The sequence below is a fragment of the Cricetulus griseus genome, chromosome 2 (assembly GCF_003668045.3).
Source record: "Cricetulus griseus strain 17A/GY chromosome 2, alternate assembly CriGri-PICRH-1.0, whole genome shotgun sequence".
Lineage (NCBI taxonomy): Eukaryota > Metazoa > Chordata > Mammalia > Rodentia > Cricetidae > Cricetulus > Cricetulus griseus.
This window is the reverse complement of record NC_048595.1, coordinates 191730598-191758519: the sequence shown is the minus strand read 5'-3', so window position 1 is coordinate 191758519 and position 27922 is coordinate 191730598. Positions and strand designations below refer to the sequence as shown.

At 39.8% G+C, this 27922-nt stretch overlaps 1 protein-coding gene across 3 annotated transcripts; it reads right to left on the bottom strand.

The window, feature by feature from the left end:
• Nucleotides 1–848: 848 nt before the first annotated feature.
• Nucleotides 849–27922, bottom strand: Ccdc112 (coiled-coil domain containing 112). Of its 3 annotated transcripts, XM_027400856.2 has the most exons (10): nt 27823–27922; nt 18135–18256; nt 16243–16364; nt 12403–12492; nt 10470–10545; nt 7904–8294; nt 5324–5737; nt 3029–3124; nt 1966–2084; nt 849–1520 (listed from the first exon to the last, which is right to left on the bottom strand). In XM_027400856.2, exons 2-10 carry the CDS (start codon nt 18179–18181, stop codon nt 1490–1492), a joined length of 1386 nt encoding a protein of 461 aa, XP_027256657.1. In that variant the 5' UTR covers nt 18182–18256; nt 27823–27922; the 3' UTR covers nt 849–1489. The 3 variants fall into 3 exon arrangements, with proteins under 3 accessions (XP_027256657.1, XP_027256659.1, XP_027256658.1); XM_027400858.2 differs by lacking the exon at nt 3029–3124; XM_027400857.2 differs by lacking the exon at nt 12403–12492.

The window sequence follows — 27922 nt, the reverse complement described above, 5'->3', positions numbered from 1 at the left end:
AGCCTGTCACAACTATTCAGGCCTTCAGTTGCAATTTCACTATAACTTATAATTAGCCACAGACAATGTATAACCAATGGGCAAGGCTGTTTAAATAAAATCTTAGTCATATAAAAATAGAATTAAGGGGCTGGAGGGATGGCTCAGAGGTTAAGAGCACTGACTGCTCTTCCAGAGGTCCCGAGTTCAATTCCCAGCAACGACATGGGTGGCTCACAGCCATCTGTAAAGAGATCTGGTGCCCTCTTCTGGTGTGCAGACATACATGGAAGCAGAATGTTGAATACATAATAAATAAAATCTAAAAAAAAGAAAAAGAAAAGAAAAAAAAAAGAATTTAAGTTGCCTTGGCCATGTATTCATGAAGAGGTCCACAAAAGATGAGGCCTAAACGAGGTTCTTTACAAATCAAGCAAGTTAGTAGAAATATGGGTGTACTTTTAATTGCAGAAAATTAATTTCCTACAAAATGTACTAATGTTATACATACTTGCTTAACGCTCAACTCCCAAGCACCCTGGGTAATATCTGCTTCTCAGCAGTTGCACAAGCTTGGAAACCTGAACTCAATCCTAGGGATCAACATAAAGAGAGAAGGAGAGAACCAGTTCCACCAAGTTGTCCTCTGATGTCCCCAGCATATCGTGGCACATATGTACCTGCACCCAAACACATGATTCACTCGTGAGCTCATGCACACACTCTCTCTCTCTCTCTCTCTCTCTCTCTCTCTCTCTCTCTCTCTCTCTCTCTCTCAATTAAAAACAAGGCTGGAAGTAAAACTAGCTTATTTCAGAAGAAATAATGTTCCTACTTTGGGGCAATCGGAAGAAAACTGTGCCACACAGTAAGATACAAAAACACAAAGATTTTATAAATCTGTGGGTCCAGAAAGCCTGAAAGGAAATTTGATACAGTTGCAGGAAACCTGAAGGATGACATCATAATAAATAATAAATGAGGTACATGTAGCAAGGGAGGTTATTTAAAATAGTCTCCATATAAAACAAAGCATGCTTTAATCAAATACAAAATATTCATTACACAAAAATGAAACAACCAACAAACTACCATTTTGTTAAACTTAGAAAAAGTACTAAGTTATTGAACAATTCTTTTTAAAAAGACACTTTACGTTTTGTTACTCAAGCTTAGTTACTTCCAAGTTATAAAAGTTACAAAATTTTGGCTTAAAAAGACTGATTCTCCCAAATTATTTCACTAAGATATGATAAAAACAAAATATCTTTGAAATATTTTGAGTATTTAAATGGAATAATGTTTGTATAGGCCAACATACACCATCTCTGTAGAAACAAAATACTGACAATGCCATGTGACACTTAAAACCTCTCAATTCATATACAGCACAATAACCAACCTCACTAAGCTAGTAACATTTAAATAGCAAAGTTAATCACCTACTCCTGAAATAGCAATACTAACATTCTCACCAAGTGACTAGCAATTACATTATCTCATAGTCCCTCTAAATTCCTTGTCGCCAACTTGGAATGGCCCTAAAGAGAAAAAGAGAAAAGTGATTTTAAATATGCAGGAATATCAAAACAACAACAAAAAGCAACTGATTAAATGGCAACTTAAAATATATACAGGGTGGGTGAGATGTCTCTACAGTAAAGGGGGAAAAGGCACTTCCAACCAAGTCTGACAACCCAAGTTGGATTCCTGAGAGCCCCATGATGGAAGAAGGGGCACAAAACCAAGTTGTCCTCTGACAGTCACATGTACATCACAGCACCCATAGCACTCACATGACCATACACACACACGACACATAACACATATAAATAAAAAGTTAAAATATAGATATGCTTTATCAATCTGTTAATGAGAAATTATATTCACAAACTGCATAAAATACAAACATGCATACAAAAATACAAACATAAGATAAAAACATTATAAATCTTTATAAATGAACACCTTCTACTACCTTCTCACCTGTGTGGAATATGGAGAAGTGGCCCAGAGCCTGATGGGCCTATCTTTTTTGTTCGCTCTTCCCAGCCTTTGGTAGGTTTATAAAGCCTAGAAGGATCTCTACTGACATTATTTTCAACCTGTGATCAGAAGTAAAATAGTATCAATTAACTTATATGAACTAAATTTGTACTAAGTAAAATCCTTAGTAACACAAAGCAGTTTTAAAAATTATGCTTGGGTATTATTCAAGCATGAACTAACTCATGTATCCAAAATAAGCTTACAATCCAAAAATTGTGCTTATACCACTAACATCAATTAATAAACCACTCATTTATCCTTTCCTAGTTCTAGTATTTCATTTCTATTTTAATTATGAGAAATAGACTACAGCTTAGTATAACAGCAATATAACCAGACAATAAATGTAGGATAAATAACACCAATAAAGTCTTCTACTTGATCCATGGTCCTGAGCTGTTACTAGTGAGACTAAGCAATGTCCACAACTAAACAGATGCAGAATGGAGGTTCAGAAAGGATGATGATCAAGACAACACAGAAAATTCAGGGTGAAAGAAAAGAGTGCTTCACAAGTAAATGGCAGAGCTCAAACAATAATTGCTAAAAATGTATTAAGTTGTGTTCTGTGGTATCTAAGAACAATGAGATCTAAAGGGAGAAGATCTGCCAGTCTCCTTACAGTCAAGGAATCAGGACTGTAAGGAGGAGGGAGCCAGGAAAAGGTAAAATGCTCTGGTGTGCTACTGTAGATTTCAGAGAGCTATTATTATAATATTATTATTATTTATTTTGACTTGGTTTGCCATAAAGAAATGATAAATATCTGAAAAGATGACTATGCTTAGTCTGATTTAAATATCACATAAATAAATATCACACGTTATATAAGTGAGGAAATATATACTTCATTAGTGTGAAAAATTATGGTTACATACTGGTTAAGAAATTGAGTTTAAAAAGTAAACTTAATTAAACCAGGGCATGATGGCACACACCTGTGCATTCAAACATAGCCTGGGCTACATAGCAAGATCTATCTCAAAACAAAACAGAATACCTTTTCTTTTAATTTGGCCAGTCGTCTTTGTTTTTCTGCCTTTTCCTCTTCTTTTGACTGTCTATCTAGAATTTTTAATTCGAGTTTATGTAAATCCTAAAAAATACCAACACAAAGATGTCATTAAAAACAAAATTAATTAAAATTTGCTTTCTTAAGCATTTTCAAATTAAATTATCTCAGCTGCCAACACTCCTTCAAAGGTTATGTTTTCAAATGAAGACAAAGAATTGTATTTCTCTGACTGCCACCATGCAGACCTTTTCTGTATTACTTTTATTTTAGATTTCACTCATTCTACTTAAAGGTTCCGTCTAAACCTTTTAATAAGCAAACTAAATCCATTTTTGTTCATCAATAAAGGTATGCCTAGTCTGGGCTCTCATACAATTTCATATTTTCAATTTTCCTTTATCCTGCTTACTTTGTGGGGGGAATGAATAAGCATTAAATGTTTTGTTACTCTGTAGTGATATTGTGTTTGTAATCTAACAAATGAAGCTTGCCTGAAAATCATAGCACAGAGCTAAGCCACTAGTTAGTCACACACACACTAAACCACTAGTTAGCCATAGAGGACAGGCAGTGGTGGCCAAACCTTTAATCCCAGAACTTGGGAGACAGAGGCAAATGGATCTGTGAGTTCAAGCCCACCCTGGGCTACATGAGAGTAAATCAGTCTAAAAGAGAAACAGAGCTCACACCTTTGATCTGGCGCTTGGGATGACACGCCTTTAATCCCAGCACTAGAGAGGAATATAAGGCAGGAGCTCAGTGCAGTCTCAGGACAGTGTAAGATCTGGGAGAACTTTGCAGACTGCAGTCACTCTGAGGACAGGATAGCTACCCTTTGGTCTGAGCCTTGGTAAATGTAAGAACTCTCTAGTGGCTTGGCTGCTTTGCTTTTCTGATCTTCAGCTTGAACCCCAATATCTGTCTCCTGGTTTTTATTATTAATACTAATTAGAATTCGTGCTACATTACTCAGTTAACATTTTTAAATATAAACTAAAGAAATTAACTAAAGTTCACACCACTCATGTATTTTCATCTTTTCCTTTGTATATCCCTTTATGAATGTCGATGCTAGGCATTACGATGCACATTAGCAATTCATAACATTTTTACTCACTAACAGCTTTGTTTATGCTTTGTGTATCTTAGAATAACCTTCCCTGTCCTGCTTAGACAACACATTCAGCCTCGCTCATAGCTTCCTCGCCTGTTGGTTCTCATCTGTTCCTTGATATTCCAAAGATAATGAATTATAACTTTCTCTCCCTCTCCCCTCTCTCTCTGACTCTGACTCTGACTCTGACTCTGACTCTCTCTCTCTCTCTCTCTCTCTCTCTCTCTCTCTCTCTCTCTCTCTCTCTCTCTCTTCTCTCTCTCTTCTCCCTCCCCCTCCCCCTCCCCCCCCCTCTGTGTGTGTGTGTGTGTCTAGGAATTGAGCACAGTGCCTCCTCCAAGATGCTAGGCAAGTGATGTTCCAATGAACTACATCCCTGGCAGTATACTGCAGTGTTTACAGCTTCCCACAAGCAACACTGTTGATGCTCCTCCAAGCCCCTAGTCATGCTCTCCTTTCTGTTAGCGAAGAACTCTTCTTCCCTTCTCCTTCAGGACTCAGTTCAAGCATCACCTTCTGTCGCAGTTCCAGTAAGCACCTCTGTATTATCTATCTCCTGAAGTACTCTGTCTATACCTTAATTATCTCACCATTTTGTCCTAATTAGGTTTCTAGTGGTGTGATAAATTTGAGGCAGGAAAATGTTTATTTCAGCTTACAGCTGTAGTTCATCACTGGCTGAGGTAAATTAGGGCAGGAACCTGGAGGCAGGAACTGAAGCAGAGGCCATATAAGAGTTTTGCTTTACTGGGTGGTTCCCCATGGCTTGCTAAGCCAGCTTTCTTATACAACCCAGGACCATCTGTGCAGTGGTGGCACAGCTTACCATGGGCTCCACCCTCCCGTATCAGTCAGGAATAAAGAAGATGCCCACAGATACGCCTATAGGCCAATCTAATGGAGGTACTTTCTCTTCCCAGACAGCCCTTGCTTGTGTCAGTTTGACAAAAAATCTAACCAGGACACTATCACTTTGCTTCCACATATTTTTTCCACTAAATTACAACTTACTAGAAGCTAGGAAGTGACGTGTACTAAGCTATAGGGATGCCAGCGCAGGTGTGCTGTATCAAATGATGGGAAGAACTCAATGTCTGTGTAACCTAACCTGGAAATAGGCTTTCATGACTCAAACCCCATAAATTACTTAGGAAGATGTTACTCACTCTTTCTTGAAACCTGGAAATCTCATCAGCAGCAGTTTTCCTTTTTTCTGCCTTTTCTGTCTTTTCCTTTATCTCCTTCTCAAGCCTCAGGAACTCCTCCTGCTCTTTCTTCTGCTGGGTGTAGCTTTCTAAGAGCAGCTTTAACTTACACTGCCGCTGACGCTCTTTCTGCTGCTTCCTCTCTCTCTCTTCTTCTTCTTTGAGCTGGGAAGCATGCTTCATTGACATCTCTATACTTTTCTGTTTTTTCCAAGCTTCAACTGCCAGTTTCTGCTTCTTTCTCTGTTCCTCTTTCTGCTTTTGATTGTCTTCTGGTTTGCTATGAGAAGGCATAGGTGCAGTGTCTGCCTTTTCTTTTAACTTCAGTATTTCCTCCTTCTTTTGCTGCTTTTTCGTTTTCCAATTTTGAATAGACTAAAATGATCAAAGTGAAACAAACACGCTTTTGATCAGTCTGTGGCACTTAATAAAACCCCAGTTCTAGCTTCCTGTGGGGGAAAAAAAGGTGGTTTGCGGATGCTGGATGTTTACAAGTTTCGTTTTAAACCAATGCAATTTTTCTACTCATATTTTTAAGTTACCATACTCTGTAAATCTCTGGACCTTGGGTTATTCTTTGGCCTCCCCCTGCATTCAGGAACCCTCCCCCATCTCTTCCATCACTCTTGGGTACTGCCACTTTCCTCTAATCACCCTACTTTTGTTTTCAAATTCTCTTTCTAGGCACAGAATGTTTTTTAAGAGACCTTTCTTTTACCAAGTATCAGACGAGGAATTAAAACTGGGATAGTGAAGGCCATGAGCCTTGAAGCCATATTATTTGGGAAGATTCTGGCTTTGTCATTTATTAGGTGTGAGTCTGGATGAGTTACTAGTCTATGTTCTGCTTATCTACAGTGGTGGTTTAAATGATAATGGCCCCCTTAGGCTCATATGTTTGAATGCTTAGTTCCCAGTTGATGAAACTGTTTGGGAAGGATTGGAAGGTGTAGTCTTGTTGGATGACATGTGTTACTGGTCATGGGCTGAGGTTTCAAATGGACACACCATTCCTAGTTACCTCTCTCTGTGTGTCTCATGCTTGTGAATCAAGATGTAAGCTCTCAGCTACTGTTTCCGCATGGTGACCATCTGTCTCCTGCCATGCTCCCTGCCATGATGGACATGAACTTTAACCCCCTGGAACCATAAGCCCCAAATCAAATGCTTTCTTTTATAAGTTGCCTTGGTCATGGTATTTTGTTGTGGCAATAGAAAAGTAACTAAGACACCCATAAAATGGTAGGAAGTAATTCTTACACAGGGTCATTGCAACAATTAAATGAGTTGGTGCCTGATACATGATGCTTCATAACTGTAGGGGAAAAATTTAAGTTTCATCTATTATATGAATATGTAAATATAACGAGATGGAAGTCGAGCTGTAGTCCGTAAGGTTAAGATACCATTATTCAGATAAACACCAGCCAAACGCAAGCCAGAGTGTGCCCAGAGGCAGCAGGCTAGGGAGGCCATAGAGAGAGGCTCCCCCGTGTCTGTCACCCCCTTAAGAACTCCCCACATGTCATCCTGAACCTCCCCTGACTATGCCCTGGCAGGCGTAGTCATGCTCCTAGGAGGTGGGGCTACAGTGTCTCCCTACATGTAAAGATGACTTAAAATTCTAGCAACCTTTATGCCATATAGTATGCTACCTACTGTATTTCTCAGCCCCCTTCCTAGTCAGGAAACTGTTTCCTCATCTTTCCTTACAGTTTATTATTCATTCATTCATTCATTCATTCATTCATTCAATAAATCCTACATAGTGAAATAATATGAAAAGCAAAGCTATAGGATTAAGAGATGATTAGCAATACCAAATACTCTCTATCCAGTCCCACTCAATATGCCAGTCCTCAAACATATGAGTAATTTGTGACAGGATATATCTCTTCCTTACTGGGGAACCTGCTGTCACACAACCATCTTATCAGGGTCTATGGACTGGAGTGGCACAGTTCTGGGTAAGGCTCAGCATAGGCAATCCATAGGGCATGGTAGAAAAAGTTGTTAGTGAATGCTCCAAGAGACCACTTATTTGGGGACTGACAAGAAGACAGTCGCCGTTACGGATCTAGGAATATTCTGTCAGTCAGGGAATGGATGGGGAAAGGAGATGAATATAAAAAGAGAAGGTATTCAAGGGTACTCCAGAGCCATGTCTGAAAATGGTAAGTATCATGGGATAAATTAAAGGTGTTTTCCCCCTAGAAACTAATGTAGTCTCTGCTAAGATGACCTCTTCCAGCCATCTGTATGACTTTGAATCAACCCCTTCCTAGGAAAGAAGAGACAGGGTTTTACAGCACATTGTGTATTTCCTTGTGGTAGAAATGTTTGGTCTTCAGAAGCTCAGCTGAAGTTGTACCATTGAGTAAACATTCCCTAACTATTCAATGTCTTGGTTTCATGTGCTCTAAGAGATCATGGGCTGACTTTATGCTGTCTGCAGAATGTTTATGATGCAGGTAAGAGTGTTGCACAATGCCTGGCACACAGACACATACAATGCACAATGGCTGTTTTAAGTACTATTACCTCTTTTTTTCTTTCTTCTAGAGCCAGGAACTTTTGATACCACTTCTCATGTTGCTGAACCTCATCCAGTGTTCTTCCAGGAAGGTGCTCAACAACCTCCTTCAGAAATGCTGGCTTGCCCTTATGTTTGTTCCTCAGTTTCATAAAGTTCTGGTGGTCAAAGTCATCCCAGCCCCCCTGTCGCCCTCCTGTTTGCTGAAGAAACCTTTCAAATTCTATCACTTCTTCTGGAAGAGTACTTGGTATCACTCTGGCTACAGGAACTTTGCTTGAGATGGCTCTGAAAGCTTTCTCTGTTTCTGAATTACCCAAAGCCCAAGAGTCAATTTTCCTGGAGATGGCACTCAACTCATTATTAGTTGCTTTCTCTTCTTGAATAAGCTCTTCATATCTAAAATTAAGAAAAATGAAGTTTGAATAACATACCAACCAATCCATATTAACCCTTCACTTTCCTGCAAGTTTAATTACCCCTAACTATTCCATCTCCCCTTGTTGACATTTCTAATATTAATAATGTTCATATCTGGGCCTTAAAAGAAGTTAGTTTCCTCAAACATTAACAATCTTTCAAACTTTTATATGTGATCTTCTGGTGTCCAAAAAATATGAAAATTGACTTTAAGCATGAAAGGTTGTCTAAACTCTAGGACAGAAGATAGATTAAAAGACTTATAGTACATTCACAGAGGACAACCTAAAAGTGAGTTATTGGAAAATCAAGGTCAAAACTTTCGGTTAAGTGAGTTTAAAACATACATCATTGAGGTCTGCAATTAATAAATGGGACCTCCTGAAATTGAGAAGCTTCTGCAAGGCAAAAGAAACAATCAGTAGGACAAAACGACCACCCACAGAATGGGAAAAGATCTTCACCGATCCCACATCTGACAGAGGACTGATTTCCAAAATATATGAGCTCAAGAAGCTAGCCACCAAAACACCAAACAATGAAATTAAAAAGTGGGGTGCAGAACTAAATAGAGAATTCTCAACAGAGGAATCTGAAATAGCTGAAAGACACTTAAGAAAGTGCTCAAAATCACTGGCCATCAGAGAAATGCAACTCAAAACAACTCTGAGATACCACCTCACACCTGTCAGAATGGCTAAAATCAAAAATACCAATGACAATCTATGCTGGAGAGGATGTGGAGAAAAAGGAACACTCCTCCATTGCTGGTGGGAGTGTGAACTTGTAAGACCACTCTGGAAATCAGTATGGCAGTTGCTCAGAAAAATGGGAATCACTCTACCTCAAGATCCAATCATTCCTCTCTTGGGTATATACCCAAATAGTGCATGTTCATACAACAAGGACATATGTTCAACCATGTTCATAGCAGCATTGTTTGTAATAGCCAGAACCTGGAAGCAACCTAGATGCCCCTCAACTGAAGAATGGATTGAGAAAATGTGGTACATTTATACAATGGAGTACTACTCAGCAGAAAAAAGCAATGGAATCTTGAAATTCGCAGGCAAATGGATGGAACTAGAAGAAACCATCCTGAGTGAGGTAACCCAGTCACAAAAAGACAAACATGGTATTACTCACTCATATATGAATTTCAGACATAGACAAAAGGATTACCAGCCTATAATCCTCTTCACCTAAGAAACTAGGAAACATGAAGGACTCTAAGGGATAAATGGTCCCCAGGAATGGAAGTGGCATGAACTCCTGAACTAATTGGAAGCATGAGGGTAGGGGGGAGGGAGCTGCTACAATAAGAGCAAGAGAAGAGGAGTAGAGGAGAGGAAATGGAGGGGCAGAAATATTGAGTTGGGGGAAGAATAGAGGAGAGAGCGCAGGATGAGAGATACCATATCAGAGGGAGCCACTATAGGTTGGAGAAGAGATCTGGAACCAGGGAGATCTCCAGAGACCTACAAAGATGACACGATCTGACAATCCAGGCAATGGTGGAGAGGATAACCTAAAAGCCCTTCCCCTAAAATGAGATTGATGACTTCTCTTTATGCCATCCTAGAGCCCTCATCCAGTGGCTGATGGAAGCAGAGACAGACATCCACAGATATACACTGAGCTGAAATCGGGAATTTACTTGAAGAGAGGGAGGAATGAAGAGCAAAGGGGTCTGTACCAGATTGGAAAAACCCACAGGAACAGTTGGCCTGAACAAGGGAGAGCACATCAACCCCAGATGCTGTCAGGGAGACCAGTACAAGACTGATCCAGACCCCTGAACATGGATGTCAATAAGGAGGCCTCTGCACTCCAGGGAGCCTCTGATGGTGGATTAGTGTTTTTCCCTAGTGCAAGAAGGGACTTTGAGAGCCCATCCCACCTGAATGGTTACACTCTGGCCCTGGACACATGGGGAAGGGCCCAGGACCAGCACAGGAAGATTTGGTGGACTTTGCAGAGTCCCCATTGAGGGCCCTACCCTGCCTGGGGAGTGGTGGGTGGATGGGGTGGGGGTAGGCTGGGGGTGGGGGAGGAGGGATGGGGGTGAGGGGAGGGAGAGGGAGAAGGGACTTACATGTGAAACAAGCTTGTTCCCTAACTAGAACTAATAAATAAATTTAAAAAAAAACATACATCAGTCTCTGTTCTTCTTTAAAAGTATTGATTGCATTTTCAATTTCTTCCATCATTTCTCTGAGCTTTTCAACAACTGTAAAAAAAAAACCACACCATGTCATATTTCAATATAGCTGAGTAATTAGGAGAAAATATGGACTGTCCTTAATTTAAACACATTTCTTAGCTTAAGAAATTAAAGAAACTGCTCACAAGTAAATTTTTGTGATTACAATCTCTTTCTTACTAAAGGTATTTTCCCGCACACCCATATTATTAAATCCTATAATCAGTATTTCTTTTATAAAATGTATTTCATACCACACATACTATAGTTTGACTTGCAAATTTTTATTTAAGAAAATGTTTTGGCTAGAAAGTGTGGCCAGGCACAGTGGTGCACACCTTTAATCCCAGCACTTGTGAAATAGAAGTAGCTGAATCTGTGAGTTGAAGGGTAGCCAGAGCTACATGTTGAGAACTCAAAAAACCAAAACAAAAAACAACAGTTATGCTTAATTTTGCATATAAGTATATAAACAACTGCCTATCTTTTTTCTATGACTACATAATGTATTCCATTGTATAAAACCATCTGACTCATTTAATTCTTCTGTGGATGAACCTTTAAATATACTCAATGACACAGTGAAAATCCTTGATAGATTTATCATGTCCAAGAAAGTATTTTTTAAATGACTAGTAAAACTTGAAATGCAGGGTAAGGAAAGCCCATCTACACATTAGACTTACCCCTCCATAATGTAGAGGTTCTACTGAATCATTCTCACTGCCTTCCTCCTGAGTACTTTAAATCACTTCCAAAATAAGACAAGAACCTGGCATCAATCTAGCTGACAGTTTTGGGATTATTAATAAGCATGGGCATTTGTTTCACCTGAGCTTTATATTTTTTGATACACTGTGTGCCTTATAATCTCTGTCCATTTTCCTATCACTTTATCTTGGTTGCCCTAATTTGTGGACATTCTATATATCTTATGAATATTCAATTATTAATTACATAAGTAAATATACTTTTCTAATTTGTCTTTCAACAATATTTATGGGCTTAAATGTTTCTTAAACTAATCAACTATGATCATTTTTTTCTTTAGATTTCTGTTCTTTTCTTACATAACAGAGTGTTATCAAAAAAGTTGTTGCTACCTTCCCTCTAGCACATTATGGCCTCAGTTAATTTAATGAATACTACCCATTCTTTTCCCATTTGCCAGTTTTAGTGCTTGCCATACTCCAAGCACTGCACCTGTCCTCTAGACCATTGTTCCATCCCATCCTGCCCCAAACCCTATGAGAAGGTCTATGATCTCCACTGCACAGCTTAAGAAATGAAATCTCAGAGAGAGGCTGTCATTTGCCTGAAATGTTCTAACTAATAAGTGACAGACCAAGGCTCTGGTCCAGTGTATTCTGAGTCCACACATCTTGAGTACCATGCTTTGAGCCTTCAGGAATGAATTTTGAAACAGGTGGGGGTGTGAATTTTTTTTCTTTCCTATAAACTAGCGTTTGTCCCAGTAGAACCAAACCATTCTTTACATACGTGAAATACTTCTGAAAGGTAATTTTTTTCAAAATCCAATTACAGGATGAGCAGGATAAGGGCTAGGAGTTGGGAAACCTGTCTTTTTCCACTTGGTTGGCTAAATCTGAACCTTCCTGTGCCAGTGTTTCCACCTTACAGTGTCTCTTCTGCCTGTTTTACAATGTTAAGGACTAAATGGCAGTTCAAAGGCTGAAAATCCTACATAAACTCTGATAGTATGCTTCTCCACTCTACCCTTATTAATTCCTAACTAATAAAATAGGGCTGGCTCCACTAATGCCAAATGGAAAAGAAGAGACACTTCTAGAAAAGTATACATTTTCTAATGCACCAACAGGAAAGGGCAATATATAAGACAATCTTATATTGAACTCTTCTTACAGTCAGGTGTAGGCTTCACATCTTTCAGCTGGTGCTGAAGTTTCTTTACATTGTTATGTATTTTGGCCAACTGTTGCTGGATTTTTGCTCCTGTAAGGAAAAGTCCATACTATAATTCTGTGACAAGTGTGGCTACAATTAGGCTTCTGCACATAAACTCCTTGCAGTCCTTTAGTGAAAGATGGCCCAGAACAACCAAACAGCAGCCATTATTGTCAGAACCATCTGAACATCAGGGATCATTGCTCTAAGTAAAACATCTATCTCAGTTTCCCCCAATATCTGAAAGGACCACTGGTTCCATTTACTACAGACCTGTGACATGGGAATGTATTTCCTACTGTGGAGACCAACTTACAGACTATTATTCTAAAAGTATGCCAAGTAACTTAAGCTTTAATGTTTTGTTCTCTTTTTGTTGTTGTTTTGTTTTGCTTTTTTGTTTTTTGTTTGGTGGTTGGTTTTTTGTTTTCTTTTGTTTTTTTTTGTTTTTTTTTTTTTTTGTTTTTTTTTTTTTTTGAGACAGGGTTTCTTTGTATAACTCTGGCTGTCCTGGCACTAGCTCTGTAGACCAGGCTGGTCTCAAACTCACAGAGATCCTCCTGCTTCTGCCTCCCAAGCACTAGGATTTCAGGCGTGTGCCACCACTGCCTGGCTCATGTGTTGTTCTTTAAAAAGTATCTTTCCTTTTAACTATTTAGAATTTCTAGAAAGAGAATTCGATTTTAACTTTATTTTCAAAATATTAAAACTGTCTAACCAACATTAATGTGTGTGTGTGTGTGTGTGTGTGTGTGTGTGTGTGTGTGTGTGTTGTACCTAATTTTACCTGTGCATACGTGCATGCACGTGAGTGAGCATGTATGCGGAGGCCAGGGGTCAATGTCAGCTGTCCTACTCTATTGTTCTCTAACTTACTTTTTAGTAATGAGTGTAGACCTACATCCTCATTTCAAAAATGTATTAGATTTATTTATATGTGTATTACATGTTACAGTGCATGTGGAAGTCACAGGACAACTTCTGGGAGTTGGTTCTCTCCTTCCACCATCTGGGTCCCAGATAGCAAACTTCTGTCATAAGGCAATCACTTCTACCTGCCAAGCCGTCTTGCTGGGCCCTTCACCGTTCATTTTTGAGACAAGGTTTCTCACTGACCCTGGAGCTCATCAATCCAGCCAGGTTGGCTGAGCAGCAAATTCTGGGTATCTGCCTGATTGCACTCCCACAGCAGGAAGAGGAGGAGCTACACCATTATACTTTTTACACAGCAATTAAGGAACTTAACTTGGGGCCTTAGGCTTTCTCTTCAACCCATGACTAATATTAATTCTATGAGACTAACAAATTTCTCATTGTGTTTTAATTTCTCCTACACACATGCTCTTAAAAGGTATGTGTTGTACCTACTGATTTCTATGCCACAAATTGCCAAGAATAACCAAAGAACCACCCAGATGTAAATGGCAGGTGAATAATAAAAAGCAGAAGAATAAAATAATGACCTGGACATTTTCAGATGCTCAGCACCAGAAAGGCTGTCTGACCCCTTCCTCGTTTTCTAAAGTAATCATGCTGATAAGTGTATTTAGATTAGTAGCCCCATGATAATGAACACTTGCACTCATTCATATCTATGCAAATGACAAGATCATTTTGTCATAATCAAGTAATCTGTGCAGCCTCCTTTTTTGTTTGCTTTTTTGTTTTGTTTTTGCAACTTGTCACAAGCATAAAACACCAACGGCTTCATTACAAAATTCCTTAAAAGCAACTTTTTCAGGGCTGGGAATCAAACCCAGGTTTTCTTGTACACACAGATAGCAGTTTTTGTCTTTTATTTATCAATAAGTTTGGAGCCAGGGCCAATATCCAGATTAAGCCTCCAAATATGAGGATTTGACTTTGGCATGGTTCCACTTTAAAACATACAAAATCTTAAGCAAACTCTTTATATAAAGCTCGTTTTATCTTGATTCACATGTATCTCTCTCTCTCTCTCTCTCTCTCTCTCTCTCTCTCTCTCTCTCTCTCTCTGTGTGTGTGTGTGTGTGTGTGTGTGTGTGTGGTGTGTGATGCTCACATGTGTATAGATCCCAGTGGAGGTCAGACAAGGGCACTGAATTCCTTGGAGCTATCTTACAGGTGGTTGGGAGCCTCCTAGTATGGGTTCTGGGAACTAACACCAGTCTTCTTTACAAGCAGCGAGTGCCCAGCCATCTCTCCAGCCCCTGAGTTCCACTTTTAAAGTTCCACTCTATAAAATTACAAAGATCAACAAGACACAGAAACATCATGCCTTTATTAGAAAGCTTGGTCCTCTATTGGGAAGTCAAGAAACCCCTGAGGCAGAATGTGGTGGTGCTGGCAGGTAAACTGTAGCACTCAGGGGGCTACAAAGACAGGGGATGATGGACAGGTGGAAACAGATGAAGGAAGGAAAGGAAGGAACTTTGTGAGCAAAAGTTAAATAATTAGCAAGTGACTTATTTTTGCCATAGCTCATCATTTATGCAATTGTCTTATGCAATCTTATTGTATTTGTCATTTAGAAATGAAACACTGTACAGCCATGCACAAGCAATAAAAATGCAGGCATTTACCAAAAACCAAGGTCTTATTCCTGAGGTAAGGAATGGTTATTTACTTCTTCAGAGCTATGATCCATAAGGAAAGGTGTGTCTCTTCGCATAGAGACCAGTTGTTCCCTCCTTTCTTAGACAGGCACACAATAATGAATGGCAAAACTGAAGAACAGAAAACAGTAAAGAAAACTAAAGCTGCATTAAAAAAGGAGAAAAATGAGCTGGACATGGTGGCATGCATCCATAAAACCAGCATTTGGGAAGTGGGCAGGAGACTCAAGAGTTCAAGGTCAGCACTGGTTACATAGGGAGCTCAAAGTCAGTCTGGACCACAGGAGACTTTATTTCCAAGGAACAAAAGAAAGTACAAAACAAGTCACCTAAAAATATACAAGTTTAGATACTCTTTAAGGACATAAGCAAGAAATGAAGATCAGCCTGCCAGTGTGCAGAAATGACAGTAGCAGTCATTAAGACATCACCATCTAGATTTCTTTATGAATTCAAGGATGAAGACTTGATAGGTGGTATTTCTATTCTATTCCTATTCTTATTCCAGTAGAAGAGGGAGAGTCAGTCTTGCTACTACATGACAAAAGATGACTTTAAAAATGTTATGATCTTATATTTAGAAAGGAAAATCACTAGAAAAATTTTTAATTGTGGTAAGACAGTATGAGGAGCAATTTAACCTCTATCTAGCAAATTAATGTTACAACATAACATACAGTGTAACAAACAGAAACATATTCATTGTATAATCTGTAAGGTATTCTCTTGTATTTCATGTTGGTATCATATGCTGTGCTGAGGTAGAAACCGTTGTCTTTAGACCATAGACAAGGAAATTCGGGCTTGGGCAAGAACCTGTGTTATCACTTTGTTCAACTAGTGGTGTGGGCTCTGAGTCTGCTGACACTTACTGGGTCTAGTGCTCAGTCAACAATGCCAGGATGATGAGCTAGGACAAGATAGCACAGGAAACAAAGTGTTTTTATTTTTTAAATATTAATGGGCATTTCCTGAGTTATCAACTCAAGTCTTTCCTATTAATATGGAAGAAACAGACTTAGAAAGCAAGTCAATTGGAATGACTAAACAGTGACTTAAAAAACAAAATAAATACATGTCCTTAACAGACAGACATCACCAGCTATATATCTCCATGGAGCCACAATAGTCTATGCACAAGAACAGGACAACACTATACTTTAGATCACCCAACAGTCTATAATTCATCATGAACCCAACTTACTTTCTGTCTTCCTGCTGTTTATCAGTTTATTTTCCAACTCTTCCAGCATGCAATGCTCAGTTCTGAAGTCACCTCTTTGGTTGTAGAAATGACTGTGTTTATCTTTTTCTATGACAATAACTCTTTAGGAAAAGAAACAAATGGTACAAACACAATTTAAATATATTTTAGTTGTTTAATATATAAAGACACTCAAAATAATTAGTACTTTACATTCAATTCATTAAAAAAGAAGAGGGTGATTACTTAGACTACTAAGATTAAGGGGTCAAAATATCAGCTAATATTTGCTAAAATTGGACTTACTAGTTAAGTTCAATTTTAACCAACTATAATTTGAACTGTTACATACTTCCTTTGAAAATACAGAAGCCTTTGGCTATGAGGTTCTAGTTGTCAGTTACTGTCCTCAAGTAAAACAAACAAAATGAAATATACTACACCAAGGAGGCTTTATTTTTTTAAGTTGTCAAAGAAATAAATTTTCTAATGTTTGCTTCCTTCTCCCACAAGGTAAATAAGAATATTTACCCTCTAATCTTGAATCTAATATGCAGCAGGATTTCTCTAGCCAGTGGGGTCATTGCACATAATCTGAGAGGCAATGCTTTTTTTTTTCTTTTGCAGTAGGCAGAGATTTATAGAGACCCACAAGTGAACAACATGAAGAGATTAAGAAACTGTAGAGTGCGCAGATGCAAATGGAACATCAGATTAACAACACATTTCCCAAGGCTCAAGGATCACTGAGGAAGATGTAGAGGGGCAAGATTATAAGCACTATCCCCTAAAATGAGATTGATGACTTCTCTTTATGTCATCCTAGAGCCCTCACCCAGTGGCTGAAGGAAGCAGAGGCAGACATCCACAGATATACACTGAGCCGAAATCGGGAATTTAGCTGAAGAGAGGGAGGAATGAAGAACGAAGGGGTCTGTACCAGGTTGGAGAAACCCACAGGAGAGCACATGGACCCCAGATGCTGTCGGGGAAACCAGTACAAGACTGATCCAGACCCCTGAACATGGATGTCAATAAGGAGGCCTCTGCACTCCAGGGAGCCTCTGATGGTGGATTAGTATTTTTCCCTGGTGCAAAAAGGGACTTTGAGAGCCCATCCCACCTGAATGGTTACACTCTGGCCCTGGACACATGGGGAAGGGCCCAGGACCAGCACAGGAAGATTTGGTGGACTTTGCAGAGAAAAAAAAAAAAAAAAAAAAAAAAAAAAAAAAAAAAAAGATTATAAGCACTAGACATAGAAGACATCTGCTGTGAAACACTGTTTGCTGGGCATGACATGGACATTGCACACATGAACTCCCAGCAGCTCTAACTGCTTATACAATACCTGTCTAAGATCAAGCCAGTCATAATCCCAGTTTGTCAATGTCCCACCTCTAGCTGAAAAGCCATTGTCAACTAGTGGCTTCTGGAGGAGGGAGATGAAGTTCTCTCCCAGGATGTAGGTCCTGAAAAGTTACCCATGCTTCAATACATGATCCTATACCCATGCATATAGAGGCAGCACTACATGAACTCAGTGGGATGAAAAAGAGAGTTAAAAAGTCACAGGTTGTAAGGAGGGGAAAATGGTGCGAAGGCAGGAGTTAAAGAGAAGGGACTGGGCCTACATCAGTCATTTACCAACTTCATAACCTATGAGAACTTAGATACATATTCTCTCTAATCCTCATTCAAAAACGAGACAATTTCACTTATAATTAATTTATACTAAATTGACTATTTGTGTATTTCATACATCCCTCCTTCCTCTTGTTATGTTTGTCAGGCTAGTGATTATAAGTTTCCTAACAATATTATATTGATTTTATATTGTTCACTATAAAATACCTAGTGATCTTATTTGAAGACAATACTCTTATACTCACTGATTCTTTAATTTTTCTGCTGTGCGTATGAATTCTGCTTTCTTCATCCGACTAACTTTCTGCTTCCAATTCTGCAGCTGAGAAGGACGAGTTCCAGCAGAAGTACCACAGGCACCCTCATTCTGCATAAAGAACAAGAGTATCACCAGTATAAAAGTGGTAAGAGATGTCAGAGAAATAAGTGCAATACTTTTCTGGGGATGATCGGATGGCCAATCTAGATTTTTAAAAAACATATTTTGGGGGCTGGAAAGATGGATCAGTGGTTAAGAGCACTTTAGTCCCAGAATTCCCCCTGAGGAATGTTTTCAACATGTCTCCAAAACAAAGGAGAAATTCAGCTTTTGACGGCCTCATTAGTATGAAAATTTGCTTTCATCATTAATAAATGGTAAAATTATATATATACCAAATAATGGTTTTAAAGCAAATTTCTTAATGATTTATTATCAGTAAATGATTTGGGGACCCATTTTATATACCTTCACACCCAGGGTGACATAAAAATTTCTCACTCATCAACCCACACACTTATGAACACCTAGTTTTTGACAAAGAAGATAAAAATATAAAATGGAAAAAAGAAAATATATTCAACAAATGGTGCTGTTATAACTGGCTGTCCACATGTAGAAGAACGCAAATAGATCCATATCTATCACCATGCACAAAACTCAAGTCAAAATGGATCAAAGACCTCAATATAAATCAATCCACACTGAAACTCATAGAAGAGAAAGTGGGAAATACAGTTGAACACATAGATGCAAGAGACCACTTCCTAAATAGAACATCAGAAGCACAGACACTGAGAGCAGCAATTAATAAATGGGACCTTCTGAAACTGAGAAGCTTCTGTAAAGCAAAGAACACGGTCAACAAGACAAAATGGCTCCCTACAGAATGAGAAAAGATTTTCACCAACCCCACATCTGACAGAGGGCTGATCTCCAAAATATACAAAGAATTCAAGAAACTAGACATCAAACTACCAAATCGTCCAATTAGAAAATGGGGTACAAATCTAAACAGAGAATTCTCAACACAACAATCTCAAATGATGGAAAGGCACTTAAGGAAACACTCAACATCCTTAGTCACCAGTGAAATGCAAATCAAAACCGCTCTGAGATTCCATCTTACACTGATCAGAATGGCTAAGATCAAAAACACCAATGACAGCTTATGCTGGAGAGGATGTGGAGAAAGGGGAACACTCCTCCACTGCTGGTGGGAATGCAAACTTGTACAACTGCTGTGGAAATCAGAACGGTGATTTCTCAGAAAAGTAGGGATCAACCTACCTCAAGACCCTGCAATTCCACTTAGGGGCATATACCCAAAAAAGACACATTCAACCACAAGGACATGTGCTCAGCTATATTCATAGCAACATCATTCGTAATAGTCAGATCTTGGAAACAACCTAGATGCCCCTCAACTGAAGAATGGGTAAAGAAAATGTGGTGTATTTACACAATGGAGTACTATTCAATGGTAAGAAACAATGGCATCCTAAAATTTGCAGGCAAATGGACAGAACTAGAAAAAAAAAAAAAAAACCATCCTGAGTGAGGTAATCCAAAATCTGAAAGACAAATATAGTATGTACACACTCATAAGTGGATATCAGACATAAAGCAAAAGATACCCAGCCTACAATCCACAACCCCAGAGAAGCTTGAACCCTCTCTTCCAGAAACAGATGGAAGCTAAGCACATTCTTAAGCACTGAGCTATCCCTCAGCTCCTTCACTTTCTTGACAATGTGGAACAACAGTTAACTCTGACAGAATCCACCTGATCTTCCTTGAGCTCCAGCTGCTTGTGCTTTGTGTGTCACACAGAAGCAACATTCACCCACTGAAGGTCATAAAGACCTGTGCCTAGTCTAACTTCTAACACCAAGGTCTCTGATCTAGTCTTTGTTAATTAGTGTACAACGCATGTGTGATTATCCAACTGGCCCAACATCAACTGTTGAAAGACCTCTTTCCTTATTGTCTTAGTGCACTTACTGAACCTCACAAATGGAGATCTGGTTTTCAACTCTACCCTTAAGCCAGTATCACATTTGGTTATGGCTATGGTTACAGAAGATTTGAAGCAATTTGAAAGTAAAAATTATGAATGTTTCAATAGCATTCTCTAAATTTTTTTTAGGTACCTTGCATTCTCCACATGTATTTGCAGTGTTGTTGACTTTTAAGTAATTAGTTTTGTTTGGGGTGTGTGTATAGTGTGATGTGTGCCCCAGCGTGTATACAGAGACCAGATTAGATCAGATGTCCTGCTCTACCATTCACCACCTTATTTCTTTGATGCAGTATCTCTAACCGAGTCTGGATCTAGACTGGTGGCTAGCAAACTCCAACAATTTTGTCTCTGCCCTCCAGAGTGCTGGGGTTAAAAGTACAAAAAGCTACACCCAGCTTTTTATATGAGTGCTGGAGATTTGAACTCAGATCCTCCTGCTTGTGCAGCAAAATTCTTCCCTACTGAGCCATCTCCCCAGCCATTGTAGAGCTTTTCAGCTGTAACTGTTGCACTTATCATTCATTATTATATATTTATCAAACATGTGACTGGGTGCTCTCCTTCTCCCACATATGCTACCATTAATCAAGCTGTTATAACGCTGTGGGCCTTCAATGAAATGTTCAACAGATAGAGCCATCTCTTCTCAGCCTCAAGGACCTTGTTACAGTGGTAACAACAAAAAGACTGAAACAGTGTTCAGGGGTTCTCAAGTATTTATGGTGGAACAATGTCAAGTTAGAAAGGGAAGTAGAGACCATGGGGGAAAGCTGCCTATTGGCTTACTTCAGACCAAGGTTCAGCTACCTTTCTTATGTGACTAGGGATGGCACTGCTCACAGTGGTCTGGACTGTCCTTTATCGATTAGCTATCAAGAAAATGCCCCCACAGACATGCCCACATGCCAATCTGGTGAAAGCAATTCTTCGACTGAGGTTCCCTCTTCCTGGGTATGTCTAGGTTTGTGTCAAGCTGACAAAAACTACGACACCATTGTGGTCACTGGCAAATGGGATCTGGCAAACGCTTGAACTAGTGGAAGTACTTGATATCATCCACATGATGCTGTCTGCAGGCATAGAGTTCTAGGGTCAACAGGATTCCAGAGAAAAGCCTAGGAGGACAGGCAATATGTAGCAGTCAGATTCCCTTCCCAGAATCCATGGAGAGTAATGTGTGAAGCTTTGAGTTTGAAGCCTAAGCTATAAGAGAGACTCAAGGATGTCACAGACAATAGGAATGTAGAATATCTACTAAAGAAAGCTAAATGCCAAGACGGAGACCAGAGTGGAAAAGTGGTCCTACCCAAACCCATTGGAGCTCAAATCTTGAAACCCTGTGCCCAGATATTGGCCATGGAGTCAAAGGATTTAACATTTGGCCCCCTAGCTTTCAGTCTAGCTTTTGTCCTATCTCTCACTTCATTCACCCATTTTTCCCGTTAGGAATGGTAATGGCTACTCTGTGCCACTATGTGTTTAAAGTAACTTTATTATTATTATTTTTTTTACTTAGTATGCTCACAGCTAACAGACTGTAGAGTCTCAATAGACTATGGAGTTCAACTTTTGAACAATATTGGAACTCTTGAAGTTGGACTTCAATGTATTTTGCATTTTGATATGGACATGAGTTTTGAGGGCCGGGAGTGTAATGCTGCAGTTTGAATATGAAACAGCTCCAACAGGCTCATGCTTTGAATGCTTGTTCACTAGCTGGTGATACTATTTTGAGAAGCTGTGGAGACTTTGGGAGGTGGGAAATAACTGGTGGAAGTGGGTCACTAGGGCAGATATTTGAAGATCATAGCCTGGCCTCTAGTTGCTACTTCACACAGTGCTTCTTGGTCTTCCACAGTGGGAATGGTTTCTGTCACGTTTTCATCATCAAGAACTGAGCCACTCAACAGTGTTGTATTTATTGTCATCATTATTATCTTCTGTTTTCCAGACAGCGTAATCTGCGTTGACCTATATTCATGTTTGCTGACTTTTTTCCTTCCAGCTAAACCTGAGGTGGGGTGTGTCTGTCTGGTGAAATTTTGAGTTCTTGTACTTTTTAACCTCCCAAATTTGATTTGATTTTTTAACCTAACTCTCTGTCACCCCATCTCTGTCTCCTCTGTGTGTGTGTGTGTGTGTGTGTGTGTGTGTGTGTGTGTGTGTGTGTGTTCTATTTAGTGAGGTATCATTCTCACAATTTTTTTTTACTTCTTTAGGTATGATTTCCTTTTGTTCTTTGAATATAGATGATTAAGGCTGTGCATAGCAATACATCTGTAGTCCCAGCTGCTCTAGAGGCCAGAGCAGGAGGATACTTGAACTCACAAGCTTTAAATCAGCTTGGGCAACATAATATGTATCCATATGTCAAAGTAAATAAAGAAACAACAACAAAAAAAACAGCATAATTAAACACCCAATAGCTGGACTTCTCTTTACTGCTTTATTCCTTCCTAGATGTGAATTGTACAATATCTTTACATTTTATGTTTTCTTTCCCTTAAGACTGAACACTGTGGCAAAGCCAAAAGCAAGGCTTCTGGAGTTTGTTTTGTTGCTGTATGTTTAGTCAATTTATAAACTAATTTTGTGAAGTCTTTGTCTCATGTGGCACTACAACCACTACTTGGCTAGCTTAGCTGTCAGCCAACAGGTGGCCAGAGACTGTCCTGGATACTTTGAGCCAAGAAGTTCTTTTGTCCTACTGGGGAAAGAAAGATAGCAGTATCCTGCAGCAGCACACATTTAACATGCAGGCCAGCGGCTTACACTCCATCTCAGCTTTTTCCTCTGCCAGCATGAAAGTCCAGTCAGACACTGAAGACTCAAGACCTTCTCAGGGCTTTTTTTCCTGCTTCTTGGTACTACTATAACAAACTAACCAGATATTACACACACTAGTGACTGAAACACAACCAATTTAATCTCTTACAGTTATGCAAATCAGGTCTAAGACAAGGTGTGAACCTAGAGAACATCATCCCAAGTATAACACACCAAACACAGAGTGACAAATACCACATGGTCTTATTACAAAGCTTATTTCTTAGAGAAAGACAGTAGAACAATGGTGACCAGAGACTGGAGGGACAAGAGGAAGGGAATGAGTAGTTTCTGGTCAATTGTACTACTCTGAATGTAGGTAGCAGCATCATTCCATGGGCTGGTGTCTGGGAGTGAAGAAAACGGCAAGGAGCCAAGTCCCAGCATCCCTTTTTGTCTGCTTCCTGGCCATGGACACAATGTGACCAGCTGTCTCACACCCCGGTTGCCATGGTTTCCCCTCCCCAGTAGACTGTCTCTCCCCAATCATGAACCCCAAATAAACATCTCCTCAACTGTTGTTGGTTGTTCTTTCACAACAAGGAGAGGTACCTAGTACATGGAGCAAGTTTTCAGTTTTGTATAGTAAATTGACTCAAACTGAAATATAAATTTCCAAATGTCTGACTACAAAAAAAAATGATGCAGTGGGTACATTAATTAGCTTGATTTAATAATTCTATACTATATACATTTATCAATTGAGGTACATTAGTATATAATTTGTTCACTAAAATACTAAAGTATTTGCTGTGTGTGTGTGTGTGTGTGTGTGTGTGTGTGTGTGTGTGTGTGTGTGTGTGTGTGATTTGTATGCAGGTGCCCTCAAAAGTCAGAAGAGGGCATCAGATTTCCTGGAGCTGGAGTTCAGACAGTTATGCACCATCAACAAAGGTGCTAGGAGCCAACCTCTGGTCCCCTAGAAAAGTAGCTCTGCACCACTGAGCCATCTCTTAGATTCTATGAAACGTAGTTATTATTGAGGGGTTATTCCAGTCAGCCAGGAGACAAAAAATTCAGGTCATTAGAGGGAAGTCCACAAGAAACAAAACAAAAGACACAGATCCCTGTCTCTGGTGTTAACACCTGGTTCAAAACCACTAGTGTGATACTGTTAATTCTTCAAAAAGGGGGGCTGCCAGGTGGCTCAGCAGGTCAAGTACTTGCTATGCCACATGCTCTCCTTGTGATACACACACACACACACACACACACACACAATAATAAAGTTTTATAATGTTTTAAAGTCATAATTCAACAACTAAAATGGCCAAAAGAATAGCTGCTAGGAACAAGTAGAAAATCTGAGAAGAGTAGTCAGCCTTGAAAGGTGCTGAGTGACACTATTCCTGAAGAAGTGTGAGCAAAAGTCTGTTTAGTCCAATAGACCAAAGTAAGGACAACCGCCAAAGTCCAACTTGGTGAACCAATGAGCTTTATTGGGGTAACTTACAGGAGCATGGGTGAGGGTGACATACAGAAGAAATGGTTCAAAGACAGCTGTATTGCCGGGCGTTGGTGGCACATGTCTTTAATCACAGCACTAGGGAGGCAGAGGCAAGCGGATCTCTGTGAGTTCGAGGCCAGCCTGGTCTCCAGAGCGAGTGCCAGGATAGGCTCCAAAGCTACACAGAGAAACCCTGTCTCAAAAAACCAAAAAAAAAAAAAAAAAAAAAAAAAGGACAGCTGCATCACCAAAGCCCACCCCAGCATAGGTGACAGTCCATGAAAGCTGGAAACCAGGAGCTCACTGCACAGCCTGCAGGCAGCTCAACTGGACAATCGGACAATACAGGCAGCACAGCTGGTCTCTGCTTCTTTCAGGATATTTCTCTTATCTACCTCTTCTAGGAACCTGGGCTAGTCTGAGAGCATCCCTCAGCAGATCTTCCTGCTTATATAAGCTTAGGGGTGGAGGGCCTTGGTGCCTTTGGTCAATTTCAGGAACTTCTTAAAGCTTCTAGGTTGTCTACTTCTTGCTTCTTAAAGAGCCTTTCTTTAGAACATCTGGAGTCTTTTTTTAAGATTTATTTTTATTTTATATATATGGGTATTTTGATTGTATGTATGTCTGTGCACCATGTATAAAGCTGGTGTCTGCAGATGCCAGAAGATGACTTTGCATCTTCTGGAACTGGAAGTCCAGATGGTTGTGAGTCACCATATGGGTGCTGGAAATCAAACCCAGGTCCACTTGAAGAACAAGTGCTCTTAACCTTCAAGCCATCTTTCCAGCCCATATCTGGAATCTTAAAAATCTTCCATGCAGGATGCAATGTTTTACCTTTCTTTAGAACATTCTGGGGCTTCATGAGTTTCCCTCCAGGTGGGAGTGTTTTATTTTAGAGCCTTTACAACTAAGGGCTCTAAGGGAATAGGAACATATAATACAGAAGTACTAGAATGCACAGCTAATTCTACTTTTCATAACAGCTGAGAAATGGACAACATTTCATACCCTAAGAACTGTACAGAAAGTATTCTATGAGACACCAGAGATCTTTGTCCCCTGAATGAACACACAGCAAAGACTACACAAAGCAGCAAGAAGACAGTAAGAGAAACTTCACAGGAAACTAACCTCACAGCACCTGGAAGAGTGAGGAAATTCATTTCTGTCATTTAAGTCACCCCATCTGTGGTATTTTGTTAAGGGAACTCTGCTGACAGGAACTTTAGATCTTTTGGTAGAGACTTCTAATATCATGAGACTACTATGATAAAAAAATTATCTCTTCTCAAGAAAACATGTATGGTTTTAGAGTTAGTACAGATATTCATTAATCCTCTGACACATACTGAAATTCAGTGTGAGGGGGCAGGTGTTGTATGTGTCAGTGTGTGTGTGGTGGAGATATTTGGAGGAGTATGAAAGGCAGACAACACATAAACTTGTCCAAAATATCACAACATAGAACATCAATGATTCTAACTTTTTCACATTTGTATGCTGTATGTGTTGGTACACATACATGAGGAGGTCAGTGGTTGACATCAGGTGTCTTCCTTAATTGCTCTCCACCTTATTTATTTATTTGTTTGGTTGTTTGTTTGGACAGATTCTCTCACTGAATAGAGCTAGGTTGACTGGCCAGCAAGTGCCAGGATCTGCCTCCAACTGGACAGCATTGGGATTTTAAGTGCATGCTGTAGCACCCAGCCACAAAATTAGGTCTTCATAGTTATATAGCAAGCACTTCACCAATGCAGCCATCTTCCTGGCCCCTATTTTAATTTAGGGGGAAAAAACCCTTAATATCCTCTAGAAACTCTATTTCATCACTATTGTAATTTTCAGCTATAAGGTATATACTTTATAGCTTTTGAATCTCAGTATAGTGACATTATCGAACAGATAATTTGTAATTTTTCAGTGGGAAACTGTCTTCTGGTCTCTACTAGGTGTTAGCAGCATCTTCTAGTAGTATTAGTAGTTAGCAGTTAGTAGCACATCCTGCCCATTGTGACAACCAAAGATGTCTCCAGGGATTGTTAAATGTCAGACAGTGAAATAAAACCACATGACATTCTGATCCAAGCCCTGTAAAGGCAAATACAGCTTTAGCGAATCACCAAAACAGACTCATGATAGTGCATGCCAAGAAGAGCATTAGAACGCAGGTAGGAAGGGTACATGAGCATGTAAAACATGGCTATGTAGATCTAGGTGGGGAAATCATATTAAACTACAATATGGAATAAAGTGTTCATAGAAAAGACATTCAACATGATTAAACTGCTGGAATCAGCCCACTTTTTCATTTGGGGTATTTTGTTTGTTTTGAAGAAAAGTTCTCATTGAGCAGCTGGTACAGGCCTCTAACTCTTGACATTCCCACCTCTGCCTCCTGAAAATTGGGATTACAGGCATGTACCACAACCAAATAGTCATGCATTTTTAAAGTATATACTTAAAAACACTTCACATAATCTATTTAAAATTTTTATTTTATATTTTCTCTTAAAATGTAAGTTATTTGGGGAGTTGTATAGATATAGAGAGAATGAGGAGAAAAACAAAGAACGTGTAAGAAAATCTTCCCTAAATGGAATTTTCTTAACTTCATACTAGAAAGAACACAGAATTCCTTTAGAAAAGGAAGATGGAGCCTGTCCTTGGCTCATGGTAGCTTCCTTCACGTCTGGACAGAACCACAAATATTTAGTAAGTGCCTACTATCTTGAAGGCACCGTCTTGGGCACACAACAAGCACAGTCCTTGGTGCTAGGAATACAACAGTGACTAAAGCTTCCGAAAATGTCTACCCTCCTGGTATTCACATTTTCATGGAGGCAGAAATGTAATTTAAAAACAGGAATAAAATATGGAACATAGCGCTGTGGAGAAAAACTGAAACAGAAAAGGGGATCTGATCATCTAAGGGGAAGATTCCCATTCCACCCTGCAGAGATGGATGGGATTCTTAGGACCCCCATCTTGACAAACACCTATCCGGTCCCTCCTTGCACCGATGCAATCAACAGAGCCAATTTCTTGGTACTCAGACTCTCTCCAAGCCGGCTTGAAGCTCTGGGTCACTGCCCAGAGCTCCCATCACCAGCTCCCATATTTGAAGAAAGGGATTCTATCACACCGCTCGAGGAAGCGGCGGCCCGAGCTTCCAAGGAGGCCATACTGTTCTCCAGTTCCACTTATGTTGGTGCAAATAATAGGATTTCATTCTTTTATCAGGGCCGCCATGTTTGCTCGCCGAGGCGCCCGCGTGTGCGCGGGAGCCGCTCCAGTGGGCGCTCACCCACGCTCCGCCGACGGCTCCGAACCGCGGGACCACTAGGGCGGAGTGCAAAACCCACCCTGCCTAACCTGGGGGCGTGGCTTAGCGGGGCGTGGCTGTGCAAGGACGAGCAGCTAGAGGGCGGAGCTATCCTGGAGCGTGGCTGCTGAGGACCCCGGTGGAAGCTCA